We start from the raw sequence: 15,337 nt of genomic DNA on the forward strand, positions 1-15,337 counted from the left end.
AGCCGCCCATTGGGCCTTTCCAAATCCACAATGGTCTTGTTAAAAGGTCTTCTTAGTGCCCGAAAGACAAGAAAAAGTTAATTAAGTCTTAATGACCAAATATTAAGAGTTAAGCAAAATAAATAAATAAATGATTTTTAATCTTTAGTATAATTAAGAAATTACTACAAAAAATGTATTAAGAATATAAAATATTTAGTTAAATTTCTTTTAATTTTTTTATGATAATTAATTTTGGCTAATATTTTTCATTTTTATCTTGAGAATCCGTCATCTAATACACGAGTCAGCGGAGTGGAAGCACGTTTAAAATGAGGATAATCACCACATCGAAAGTAAACAATTATTTCTTATTAAAGATCTCACTTGGAATCCAACTAAGTTCTTTTGACATACCTATCGTAGTTATTGATAAGGAAAATCGTAAGTAAATTTCATCATCAATGTAAATGTTTTTTATATATATATATAATAATTCATAATTTACATAGCACGTGTATTCATAGATTACGGTTAAACATATTGGAAACTATTATCAAATATCTAGTTAATTTACAGATCATTAATATTTAAAATTTACAAGTAATCGCAATATTTTATGTAACCGTTTTATTACGAAATCTCTTCTTTATTATTACAGAAATCGATAAAATTTCGTAATATAAATAAAAATGGACGGCCGGATGACAGAGGCGGTTAAGTTTCGGCCTACCTCTCTGGGGAACAGGGATCGATCCGACCAGGAAACCCTGTAATTTTTCCTGGGCGATCTGTTCCAGATATGTTGGTTCCCTCCTTCACTACCTAGCCTTCCCATTAAGGGCTTGTCCTAACCCATAATGGGCTTGCTAAAAAAAAGGCTCAAATTGGAAAGGCTATAAAAATAAAATATATAATAATTACATTTTATTTGAGAATTTTTAAAATATTCTCAATGTATTTTGTAGTTGACTACACCTATAACACTATGCTTATGAAACTCAAAATCATGTATAAACACAGTGTTTATGGCACAGTTGACGCAAACACTATTTATATAATTTTGATTTCCATAAGTATAGTTTAACCTCAAAATACTATATGACAATTCATTTATAATTAATGATTCCGGCATTTGTGGAAATTGGTACATGAGTGGAGCAAGTGGGCCAAAACTTCCATTCATACCTATATTCGGGGATGAATTCTCTGGGCTTGCTTAGCATGCACCGCATGCTTAAGAAAAAGTTTGAACTGTCAATATACTTTTTATATGAGAACAAATATGCCAATAATAATTTATTCTAATGTGTAAGCTCTTTTATCATTTGTGTTTCCTTTTACTCTGGCAGCTAGCGGCTAGCTGTTTTAAGTCAGTACGATGATTACGGGAAGTCAATCGCTTGCTCGTGTGGAGGTTTACCACAAAAACAAGTGTATGCACGTGATGTCATTTGAAGCATTTAACTCGGCCAGATTGTGCGGTACCCAGTCAGCATACATGCATTGTGTACAGGAACGGATCTACTAGGGAGTAATAGGCTTAAGCCCTGGGTCCCCAGTGTCAAGGGCCCACAAAAATTGAATTGTCATCATAAATTTTTAATACTTTTTCATTGTAATATGTTTCATATGTAGATATAATGGGCTTTATAATAGTCCATATGTTTTTATTTACATCAAATAACATTTCTGCTTATTGTTTAGTGCTAGAGATAGGCCTGTTATTCTTATAACTTTCGGCATACCTGAAAATTTTGGTTAGGATTTGCCCCTGCCTGTATTATAAACTAATTGCATAATATACTATTAAAACACATTTTACAATACATTATATTTGTTTTAAAAATTTTGAAAGAAATGTAAGTGTAATGTAATGCAATACATATTGCATTACATTTATACTTTAAATACATTTTGTTATACTTTAAATACATTTTGCAATAAATTTTATATAATTGAAACTTGTAAACATCCACTTTTATAAATTTTGTATATACTGTAAATATATATAAAAAATCCAAAAAAATGAAAAACAGTTATATTAATAAATAAACTAATAAAGTTATCACATTTAAAATTTGACATAAGTATATGATGTAACTAATAAAATTACTTATTTTATTACTATATTTATTAATTAATACTTAAAGATAAATTATTCTTTATATGAGCCATTGATTTTGAAAGTGGGGCAAGTCTATTTTATGTTATTGCTGGATATTTAATGGTTTGCATTTGAATGAGTTTAAAAATATTTGTAATCAGTTGTAGACTTATTTTATATTTTTTTGGTCTTATTTCATGTAAATTTAATATGCAATAATGGTTATCTGTGTTAGGTGAAAAAAATCATGGTTTTGGTATGTGCCAATGGACTTTCCTTACTTTCAAAAGCAATGATTTGTTGAAAACATTGCTTTTCTTTGAATTGAATATAATTAAAATAACAAAAAATTGAATATTTTATTTATTTACTTATTTATTTTATTTCAACATTTCATACTTTTTTTGAAAAGCTACATTGAAATAAAAAACAAATTTAATTTTATAGGAAAAAGTGGAGAAAATAATAAAAATTATTTAGTAATAAGTTGCATGCATATAATTATATTTCTTAATTTAGATGGTGCAGATTTTTAAAGTATTCATGATAAATGGGTGGTACATAAGGTAATAAATCCATCATATCTTCATATTTTTCTTTAGAGTGGACTTGCTCCACTTTCAAAATCAATGGCTCATACAGGTGGGGCAGAAAGGACGGACTTTTTTAAAAAATCACATCTGTAATTGTTACTACAAAAGATATTTGTTGAAAGATATGAGTTCATATTGAAATAGCATTTTACAGAATCAAATGTAGAAAACAATATATGTGGTGTCTGTTATCAGTGATGCATTTCTGGAGGTGATTTTGGCAACGCGAATGGCTTCCTTCAATTCTTGCAAAGAACAGGCTTATGCTCATATACATGTGCCTTGAGGTGTCCCTACAAGAAATAATTGCACATGGATAGGTCAGGCGAGGTTGTGGCCAAAGTTTTCAACACAAAAACGTGTACGTCTGACATTCAGTGTTGCCATCCTGTAAACCTAGAAGTTTGACAATGGCAATTGGAATGTTGAGCATGATTCCACTGATGTTCCAAATGCCATTGTCAAATATCTAGGCTTACAGGATGGCAGCACTGAACTTCCAACGTAAACATTTTCGTGTTGAAAACTTTGGCCGCAACCTCACTAATGAATGTCACTGAACCTGGAAATGAGGCAACCAGGGAAGAGACAATAAATAAAGTCAGTTGATGTTCAAGCTGTGTGGGCCATCGCCCCATCCTGTTGAAACCACATGGGTCTGATGGGAATATGTTTCCATTGTATGCAAAGATGCGGAAACGTATTCCCATCAGATGTGTATGACTGAATGTGATCCCCTTTGTGTATGACTGTTTCCTCAGTCGTACGCAAACACACAGTGTTCTATCGTCCATGGCTCCATGTTTTCAACTGAAAAGACAAAGACCTCACTACTTTCACGCTACCTGCCACAACTCTGCCACTCTAACTGGTGGTGAGGTCTAGCCATTTCAAAGACGTCTATCCTTTCTGCCCCACCCTGTATAATGTCATTTAAAATGTAAAGTGTAGTAAAGTTTTCTTTAATATTTTTAGACAAAAATACTTGTATAATATTTTATTAAAGTAGTAGTCTTTAAATGATTATGTTTTATATTAAGTAATAGAGAATGCTTATCTCTATGGAATTCTTTTCACTAACTCAACTTTTGCAAAACTTGATGATAAAGATTACTCAAATGTGGATTTTTTTAAATTGTGATTCTTAATTTTTTTATTTCATACTAAAGTTTCATTTACTTAAAGCATTAACTTAAAAAAATGTTTTCAAAATGCAGAATTTTTTTTTATAAATTCACAAGAATCTTGTGAATATCCCTGAAAATGGATTTTTATCAGTTCAAAAGTATGAAGGAAAGTATTATATTTTGTTTGACATCAAATTTTTTTGTAAATTTGTAAAGTGTTTTCTTGGGTTTCTTAAAAATTTTTTACATTTTTAAAATAGTTTAATCGTAAATAAAAGGTGTTTACAAACTCAAAATTCTTTGGTACATAATATAAATATATTGATATAAAATATTAAGCAATTAAGCTTCTTAAAATATATATATATTACAAAATAATAGAAATGAGTTATAATGAAATTGTATAAATGTTTCCATTACCTAATATAAAGAATAAGAAGAAATAAATAAATTTTTTATTCATAATTTATAATTTATTTAATAATTAAGTTATTATTCATAATATTATATAATTTTTAAAAACTAGAAAATTAATAAAATTTTTAAAATGAAATTTTCAGAAAGAAAAATTTTTCAAGTGAAACCATCTTGCCACCCTATTTTGGAACTTGATAATGGAGAATACTTGTTTAAGTCTAATGCAATATGCAGGTAAAATAAAAATATTAATATATTTCCAGAAATACTTTTAAGAATCTGTTATATTTTTATTAAATTTTTATAGTTTTTTTTTTTTTTTGTTAATTTACACAAATTTTATTGATGCAACTTGAATGAAATTGAATTTTAAGTTATTAACATATTGATAATTAATTTTAAACTACAAATTGATTCCTTATCTTTAGAGATAGCTAATGTTGAGCTAATAATCCATCTTATTTGAAAATTTCATTTTAAAAATCATCCCTGTAACGTACCAAATATGTGATAAGACAGTTTTTTGTCTGGTTAGATTCGTGAGTTGATATTTATTGTGTTGAACATTTTTACAAGTGTATTTTTATAATAGTAATGACAACTCTTTACTGTCTAATATCAGGATGCTGAGTAACAACAAACTACTACTACTGTATATAAAAAACTGTACATATATAGATATATTTACAACAAATTTCATATAACAAACTATAAAAATATTTATATGATATATAGATATAATTTGTTAATAGAAATATTTATGCATAACACTATGAGATGGTAATTTGAAACATTTTATTTACAGATATCTTTTAGCAAAAGCTAAGAATGAAAATATTACAGAAAAAGTAGAAGAATGGCTTGAATGGGAAAGTAGTCACTTTCAAGTAAATAAACTCATAATTATTATTAGTTGAATATATTTATAATTTATTTTTCAAATATTTTATTCTGAAAATCAGCTATGATTATATCATTGCTTATCAATTATGAAAGCATATTTAAAATTCAAGTTTTTAAAACCAAAATCTTATTTATCAATAGAATTCAAACACTGATTGATTATTGATTCTAAAGAAAATTTCATGTCTTCAAGACAATAAATTTCTTTATTTATCACTTGTTTATATATTATTCATTATAGTGTGATGAAAATTACAAACTAGAATATTGTAGCAAATCTGTATCTATAGCTATACAGATATATAAAGTGAGAATGTTTATTTGTTTGCTAGAGGTAATCTCAGAATCTACAAAATCAATTTTTAAAATTCTTTATTGGAAAGATTATTTCTTCCAGATGGACATAGGCTATATATTATTTTCATATTAAGAAAGGAAAATGCATGCAAATGATGTTTTTACCACAGCATTTCTTTTGCACCATTATTATGAGGACAATTCAATTCTCTCCCCGAATTCCCAGGCAATGCTGGGCATTTTTTGTTAATTTAGATATAAACAAACAATCAAAGTCAGATTTTCTAATAGCCAACATCTATGAACTGAATTACAAGAATGTAGCTTAGCTGCATATCTTAAAGCCAAATTATGTACAGTGGAACCTCACTTAATGAGCATAATTCGTTCCAGAGTCTTACTCGTAATGCGAAACACTCGTTAAGCGAAACAGTTTTTCCCATAGAAATTAATGTAAAATATGAAAATGCATTCCACGCCAAAAAAAATGCTCAAATGTTTTAAGTATAATGTTTATTCAAAAAAAATTGTACAATATACACTGTTAAGAAGCATGAATCATCATCATCTTTTCTTCTAGTGTGGAATGAACCATCCTGGAATGAGAATTTGATTTGCAGAAACAAAATAAAAATTACAACTAATATGTTTGATAAACACTCCAAATGATATGCCAAATTCTTGGGTTATGTAAAGGCTATAATTAAATATTAGAAATTAATTAATTTGACTAGAGGTAGGCAGTAATGTTTTTATCTCGTATTAAATTTAATAATTATAAATAGTTAATTTTTAATTCAGACATTTCTAAAATTTAATTTGGAATCGGTCATTAAATTTAATGACCCAAGAATTTGGCATATTGTTTGGCGTGTTTATTATATAACAAGCTTTGGTTGTTGATATTTATAAGTAATATGTGTGAACACAAGTTTGGAAAAATATATGATCATAAGCGACACTAAGATGCTAGCAGAATGAGTGCTAAACACAGACTGATGGAGCATGCCGCATGCGCACAATTCGGGACTTCCTCCCTCCTCATCACTCGTTATGCGAAATATCGCTCGTTAAGCGAGGCAAATTTTTACATTTTGTTTTGCTCATTATGCGAAATACTCGTTGTGCAAGGTGATCGTTAAGTGAGGTTTCACTGTAATTTGATTATTTTATCATTAATTAATTTAATTATAGCTCAAATATAATGCAGCTTTGTAAATATCATAGTCTTAAATTCATAATATGATTTTGATATTTATATTAAAGAATTTATGGAATCCATCAGTAAGTTTAGTATACATTGATAAATTAATGTATTAACTTCTGGATAAGATATATATTTTAATATTAATGGAATAAATTCTATGTTTTAGTATCCTGTCGTAAGGAATAAGAAAAGATTTCTTAATTTATAATTTTCACATTTTTGTGCTAAGGAAATATTATGTAAATATCATTTTCAAAGAAATTCATTAAAAACTAACATTGACTGTAGTTATTGCAATGATTTAAATTGGATGAGTAAGAATTATTTAACAAGAGATGACAACAATTATATACAGTATATGAGTAATATGAGTAATATACAGTATATGAAATGATAAATATGGATTACATATTCTAATTTATATAAATACAGAATTATAGTGTCATATATTAATTTGTATTAAAATGAAAAGCTACATAGTTACTTTAGGCATCAAATTTTATATGATAATTACAAGATATGTTCAAAAAACTTGGGTACAGAATAAAATAAAACTTGTTAGGATATCAAAAACTTTATTTAATATTTTTTAAAATACCTCACTCTGAACTTTAATACATTTTCTCCAAGTCAGAAAACATTTAGAAAAATTTACTTCTTTTGAGAATTGCAAACTTTGTTCAATTTTTCTTGTCTACTGACTCAAACTAGTTTTCTTTTAAAGTCATTTTTTCAACTTTGGATAAAGTAAAAGCCATTAGGAAGTAAATCAGAGGATAAAATGTTTGCAACAGAATAGTATTTTCAACTTTAAAATAAAAAATGTTGAAATTTATAAAAAGAATTAAGAGTAATTGCTCTTATCCTTTTTTAATAGATTTATTTTATTTGTCCTGTATGAGTATAATAGACCAAGATAATATTAACATAGTATTGTTTGAAAAAAATAGTAAAAAAGAGAAAAATAAGGGGGCATTTTGCTATTGTAAAAAATTAAAAAACAAAAATGTAAATTGACTAAATTTAAATACAGGTATAAATGTGTCACCAGAGTGCTGTATGATTGTAGATATTACAAAAACAAGAAATTGATTGTAATGGAAAAAATATGTTATAAAACAGTAATTGTTAAACTTAGTCCTGTGAATGTGCTGATGAGGATCAAAAGATTGAAATGCATATATAAGAAAAATAAAGAAAATAACCAACAGTAATGGTTTTAAAGTATTTTTTAATACCAGTTTATTGTTTTTAACTTTTTACCTTGGATGAAGAGTCAGGCTAGCAAAAGAAATAGCTAAGATTTTATCAGAGTTTTATCAGATTTTATATATTTTTAATATAATTTTAATTAAATAAAAGAAAATTTTGCAATCTCTGAAAGAAACTGATTTTTCAAAAGGTTTACTGAATTAGAGAAATCCCAGGAGAAAATGTATTAAATTTCAGTGTAATTTATTTTGAAAAATAGTAAATAAATTTATTTATTATAATATATTTTAAGTTTTTGATCTATTCCTGGAACTTTTTGAATATACTTGTGTACAAAATATTCATTTCAATTAAGATTGCATTTCTGTTTGTAAAAAACTTGTGAAATAAACTTTCCAAGTTTTTTGAAAAATTTTACTTGCTAAATTCTATCAATTAAAACTGATCTGTATGTAGAAAATAAATTGTTAGATACCTAATGTAATGCAAGCATTTTATCTCAGTAAAAATCTACACTTTATTCTAGTCAAGAAATTTTATAGTTTAGTATTATCAGGAAGTTTAAAAATAAAAACTAAAAATGATATTTTGTTCACTGCATATTATTTCTGAATAAAGAGGATAAAAAGTATATTTTATGTTATTTATAAATTATTAATCCATAAATCTAATTTGATGTAATATAATATATTGTTTTCATTAGTGTCTTTTAGATTTAAAAAGCATATTTTTAAAAATTTATTTTAGCCATTAGTAATATCAATATTAATTGATGGCTACAATAATTCAAAGTCTGATGAACAACTTAAGAAAAGCTTTATTTTATGCCTAAAATACTTGGATTCTGCATTGGATAAATCTGAACCACTTTTGTCAAACAAGGTAAATTTTAAATGTGTAGATTCTGTTGTAATTTATTAAATAATAATGTTTAATAAATTATTTTTATTTAATTTTTGATTTTTAAATTAAGTAATAAAATTTAAAATTTTTAAAATTAATATCATAAATGTTAATATTATTATGGAGTTTTTACTAATAATTAAAATGTTACTATATATTTAGGTAAACATTCCAAGTTTAGCAGACTTGGTCATTTGGTCAACGATATATCCATTGGCTGCAGATAAAAAGTTGTCATCAGGTAACAGATTTCATAATTGATAGGATTATGATAAGAAAATGTTATATCTAAAGAACTCTTTACTAAAACAATATTTCTGTAACAGTTAATTACAGTAAAACTTTACTTATGTGGCTGAATTCAGGATATACAATTTCCTGCCAAATAAGTGAAGTAGTCACTTATGAGGGGTTATAAAAAAATTACATTTTGAACTGTAATTAGAATACTGAACTGACTTCTACTAAAGTTTAATACATATTATAAAAATAAATAAGAATAATGATAATAAATTTGCATAAAACTGTACATTCTTTGCAATATACAGTATTCATACTTTCATGCAAGACATTGCATTAGCAATTGCACTGAATAATACAGGGTATATAAACAGTGAATGCAAGTTATTTGCAGTAAGGTTTATTCAAGTATTGTACAGCACAGTCTTAATTCTTTAAGCTCTGAAAATTTTTCTTTCTGTGTACCTGGAGACAAAATTGTTTTTATCTCTTTGACTACAAGAGGATTTTATAGCAAAACCAGTCAAACAACTTTTCCTTCATCAATTTCATCTCAAATAGACTAAACCAATTTTGGCTGATTTCCTGTTTAAAGAGTTAAATGTGCTTAATGATGAACTATAGAATTTTGATTCTTTGTAATATTTTTTAATTTCATATTTTAAAAAATTGTTGCAATTTTTAAAATATTTGGATTAAATTAATCAAAACAAATATTTTTTAAAAATAAAGAATTAATCTGACTATTTATGTGCATTCTATGAGATGTCAAGGGTCTAATTATAATATCTTGTAATACCCACTTCACACTGAGCATTTTAATCTAGATTGTGACCAAGGTTGGTGACTGTACTGTGGTGTGACCTCTCTTGACCATCTCATTCTCAACTGAAATGTTCAATCACGATCGACTCAAGAAAGTTCTTGAAACTAGATCCAGTTGTAAGATAGTATCCACAATCCCACATACGCGAGAAAAAACAAAATGGCTGTGGAACACGTGTCGGGCTATCAACAGAGAAATAAAACAGATATTTGGAGAGACGATGAGATCTGGCTATTATTAGATATACGGCAAGAAAAAAGTATTTATTTCTAATCAAAACTTCTGTACCATTTTGTTTGTTGGTGTTTGTGACTTATCGAATAGTTATGTCAGTTTTATCATTGCCTGCAATAGCTGGGTTCTTCTCAAGTGGACCTCCTGTGCGAACAGCTCTAAGTTCGACTGGCGACAGTTACAATTGAGATATAAGTGAATCGTGGATATTGTACGAATGCAGTATATAGCCTAAAATATTTTACATTTTTGAGATTTTGGAATTTTCGATAACATTTGATGTCTGTTTCTACTCAAACATTTCATGTTAGTGAATGAATGAGTCAGTTTATCAGTGAGACGAATGTAGCTTTATTTTATTAGATATTAAAAGTAAATAATTTTAGCATAATTTATTTTGATTGTTTACAATAAAATTATTTTTATTTCAGAATATCTTCATGAATTTAAGAATATTACAAAATGGTTTGATCATCTCAATCTTTTGGATTCTTTTTCAAAAGCTGTTAAAACTGTAACAAATGACACCAATGCTAATGTTTTTAAGGTAAAAACATTAAGGTACTTCAATATTTTATAATTCCTAACCAAAATTAGGATAAGTCTTTTTGTTGTTGTTTCAAATAGAAAAAAGATGTCCATAAAACTTTTTTTGTTACTTTAGATTTATTAATTTTCTGTAAAATATAAATAATAATCTTCCATTTCTAAATTTAATTAATAATTTCAAATAATAACTGTTTTGATAACTTCAATTTAAGTTTACAAATCAAATGATAACAATCATTAATTATTGAAAATGTAATAACTATTACTCAGAGGACTTCCTAAAGATTAATGAAGAATAATGGTGATAACAAGAAAATGGTATTAGAGAATAAGTTTAATAATGCCTAAATGAAAAAATAACAGTATTGCTTATGATATAAAATATAATAATGATTGTTACAAAAGTAATTTAAAATTAAAAAAAATTTTTTTAGAAAATCACATGACTACAAATTATTATTAATTCTTAACAATTTAATTACTTTTGATAAATACAAGGGTCATCCAGGAAGTAACGACCTATTGCGCATTCTGGTTGTGCAGTTTGATCTCGGTCTACTATCCAAGGTCGAATAGTTTCCTTGACATCTTTTCTCAGTGTTGTGTGAGTACTAGTTGAAGCAAGTTGTTATTGTGCATTCTGTGATTGTCAACAATGAACTGTGTGATACGAAGTCCTACCAACTGTGAGGTCAGAGGTGTTTTTTGATTTTTGAATGCTCGGAAGTTGAAGCCTGCATAAATTTACTGTCAACTAAATGTAGTAGCTTGCATCAGTGACTGCAGTTGCAGTAACATAAGTTTATGGAAAGAATTAAATGTGAATATCAATGAAAACGTTTTTCCTTCATCCAAATACAAAAAATCATGTATATATATTTGCAGGTGCTCCTCATTTACTGAAATTATTGCAAAACTGGCTCATTGATGTAGGTTTTAAGTTTGAAGATGGTTCTGGAATAAATAAAACTTCATTGCAAGCCCTAATTTCTATCACCGATACTGAAGTGAATTTGTGTTGGAAAATTAATGAAAAACATTTAAACTGTCAAAAAAGCCAGCACCAAAATGTTAAATTGGCAGCTCAAATTTTATCAAATACCGTGGCTACAGCTCTTTTACACTACCTTCCCGTACAGACAAGAAAATGACAGAGAGATTTATTAGAGATGTAAATATGTGGTTCGACATTTTTAATAGTTATGCACCAAAAGGTTCTGTTCCAAGCAAAAATGGATATGGTGTAGACTTGGAATTACAAAAAGAACATTTAAATAAAATGGTAAAAATGATCTCAACAATGAGAGCAAGTGGAAAAAATGCCCTCCAAATTTTCCAGAAAGGAATGATAATCTCAATGAAATCACTAATTGATCTTTTTCAAGATATGAAATTGACATTTGATATAAAATACATCTGCACTCACAAGTTAAATCAAGATTGTCTAGAAAACTCTTTTTCAAATTAGAAGCCAGGGTCGTAATGAACATCCAAACCCATTGAATGCTATATATAGGATTAGATTGATTATTTTAGGTAAGAATCCTGGTATTTTAGAGTCAAAAGTAAATACTACAGATCAAACACAAGAGGAATATATTATACCTAAAGTTTTAGAGAAAGCACATGTAGAAGTATCAAGTGAAAATACAGACCAATATACTGAATGTAAAACTACTTTTTCTTCAAATATATCTTCAGGAAACTCTACATGCAATCCAGATTTTAACACAATCTCTGAAGAAACTTCTCATGATGCTCTCGAGTATATAGCAGGATATCTTGCCTATAAATATAAAGAAAAACTCCCAAACTTGGGTAATTTCACTAGCAAAATTAAAAATTATCACAACTATTGCATTCCATCATGGGTGCAGCATTTATCTTATGGAGAGCTTATTAAACCTACTGATGAATGGCTAGCAAAAATTATAGAATGGAATAAATATTTCGAAATATATCATGGTGAATCGTATAAAAAAGGCCCCAGAGTTGTACAGAATTTGTCAGTGGAAATATCAAAACAAGAAAGAGTTTTACCTTTTTCTTTAATAAAAGATTTTGTAAATTAAGAACTATAATAAGAATTAATTATAGAAATCTTAAACAAGAAAAATGTAAAACATTGAAAAGAATGCCTTCTGAAAATGGTGATTGTTGAAAAAAAAATTTTTAATTTAAAAGTTAACCACGTAATAAAAAATACAGCTCATTAATTTGTTAAATACATATTAGACAAAAGACTTGTAAGTTTATTTACGTACACTTATTAAATCTGAAAATTCTATAGTAGTTAGTAGTAATTTATTAATTAATTAAGAAATGATTTAGTATTTTATTGTATTTTGTTATTTGAAAGCATCTGTCATGTAGAAGTAGAGGGCTTGCTGTGACGTCACAGATCCAAAGTCACGCTAACAAATATTCGGGATCTGGCTATCCTTGTAGTATATAGTCCTTGGTCTAGAGTCTGCTAAGTCTGCTATGCTTGCAGTACTCTCAGCATTTTTGACGCTTAGTTTAAAACTTTAAATCACTTGCAAACCACACAAGTTGCACAGTTTGGCAGTTCACAAAATGGCACCACAAACAAACAGCCGATGTAGCCACCTTTTCAAAATTGCTGACCTGGACATTTTAAAATTAGGATCTTAAACTCAGAAATAAAACAATTAGATTTTTTTATTGAGTAGAAAATAAATATTTTTTTTATTAAAAGGTAAACATGTACATGATATATTATTAAAGTAATATAATAATAATGTGGAATATCCAAAAATAATTAATAACAGTCCGATGTCTATATTAATTGCAAAAATAATACATAAAAGTAACAGTATTTTGTTTCATCATAATTTCACAATTTCTACGAAAACTGGACAAATTAATAATTAATCCAGACCATGAATTTAAAAACCGGCCGGATGATAACACTACAAACAGCACAGCACAAAGACAATGCTGAACGCTGCTTTTCTTTGTTCCTTCCCCAGTCAATTCACAGATTTCACTGATATATCGATATTCCAATCCCATCATTAGTCGAGATCAGGGGTGCTCATTTTGCATGTGCAGTAGGTTTCTCTTTTAATCGTTGTGCACATGACGTCACCATTGAGAAACACGTGATACCGTGATGATCTTTGTTCGTTTACATTTGCAATTAAGTTTTGATGAGTGTTCTTTTGGAATACAAGTATAAGGGGGGATTTAATATTTTCAAAGTATCTGTTAAATAGTAGTGTGTTGACGTGTGAATTTTTTAGTTAGTATTCACTGATCAAGTTGAATGATGTCAAATTTGCATGGCAGTGTCTGAAAATTACAATCAAAAGACTAAAGGAAGTAATGTAATTTATCATTCTTTCCCTAAGCATCCTACTCTTAGAAGTAAGTGGATTCATACCTGCAAATGAGAGGACAATGTCAACGTTGAAAATGCAACAGTTTGCAGTGCACACTTTCTTAAAGATGACTATGAGAGAGATCTAAAAGCAGAACTCTTAAATATACCTTCCAGGAGATGCTTAAAGCCTGATGCTGTGCCACCTTTAAATCTAGCTCCTGTTAGATCTTCGGATGTCCAATATACAGTACATCAGAGATAGTAGAGCAAATGCATGATAGAACAACAAGATATACACAGCGAGAGAATCAGAAACGTGCACTGAACAGACTGTCCCATCTTTCACCAAAAAAGAATAAAATTGACAAAGGTACTGAAACTGAACCTATAAATGAGCTTTCTCTGGAAGTGAAATTAGCAAAAAAAAACTGTATTTAGCAAATGATAAAACTGATCACTTGAAAAGGGAAATATTTATCCTGAAAAGAAAAAATAAATTATTACAGTTGGCTTTTACTGAGAAAAACCAAAAATTAAAATTATTAGAAAGTAAAAAACATGAAGAAGTAAATGAGAAAATAAATATTTAGAAAAAAATATTTACCAAAGCACAAATAGATTATCTTATAACACAAAAAAGGAAGCCACGTTGGACAAAAGAAGATATAGAAAAAGCACTGACCCTGCGTTCTTTGTCTAGGAAGTGTTATGTGTATGCGAGAAAAAGCCTTTGAATCCCTTTACCTGCACTTTCTACTTTAAGGAGATGGATTTCTTCGTCTTTTCATTGCTATTCAGAAGTACTGTATGATGTTTTGCAAATATGAAGATGAAATCTGAAAGTCTCACAGTAATAGAATCTCTCTACATTCTGAGCTTTGATGAAATGAATGTCGACTCCAGACTGTTATGACCATGAGATGGACAAAGTTTTTGGACCTCACTGATATTGGTCTATTCAGATGTGCCACATTTGATTAAACCTTTAAGGAATCATGCATTAGATGAAGGCATTATCTTACCAGGAGGAAAACATGTAAATATAGATAATTTTCTGAAAATATTATCCTTGGATAATGGGGAAATAAAGCTATGTCCAAAACTGACACAAGCTCGTGTGGATGTGCATGAAAGAGAATGTCAAAAAGTTTGAGAGCGAGTGACCAAAATTGGCTTTGCAATCAACTTGTTAGCCACCTCTGCTCTAGATATACTTATACTATGCCAAAAACAGCACAAGATAAGCAATTTTTCTCCATCTCATAAAGTGCACGATTTATTCTGTTTAAATTATATTGAATTTTACACCTCACTTTAAAAAAATTCAATTTTATGATGTGACAAGTCTTTTTCTTATTTAAATAAAATTTATGGATTAATTTAAATAAAATCATTAA

At 28.0% G+C, this 15,337-nt stretch overlaps 1 protein-coding gene across 1 annotated transcript in view; it reads left to right on the forward strand.

Annotated features, from left to right (window-relative positions):
- The first annotated feature begins 270 nt into the window (after positions 1-270).
- Positions 271-15,337, forward strand: part of MetRS (methionyl-tRNA synthetase 1) — a 60,215-nt gene continuing 45,148 nt past the window's right edge. Inside the window, exons 1-6 of the mRNA XM_067274503.1 lie at positions 271-423; positions 4,367-4,457; positions 5,029-5,110; positions 8,590-8,724; positions 8,908-8,986; positions 10,477-10,592. Of these exons, the coding sequence (XP_067130604.1) occupies positions 312-423; positions 4,367-4,457; positions 5,029-5,110; positions 8,590-8,724; positions 8,908-8,986; positions 10,477-10,592 (615 nt within the window). The 5' untranslated portion in view covers positions 271-311. The remainder of the gene's footprint in view (positions 424-4,366; positions 4,458-5,028; positions 5,111-8,589; positions 8,725-8,907; positions 8,987-10,476; positions 10,593-15,337) is intronic.

The sequence above is a fragment of the Centruroides vittatus genome, unplaced genomic scaffold, assembly GCF_030686945.1.
Source record: "Centruroides vittatus isolate TY-2023 unplaced genomic scaffold, ASM3068694v2 contig_549, whole genome shotgun sequence".
NCBI classification, from domain to species: domain Eukaryota; kingdom Metazoa; phylum Arthropoda; class Arachnida; order Scorpiones; family Buthidae; genus Centruroides; species Centruroides vittatus.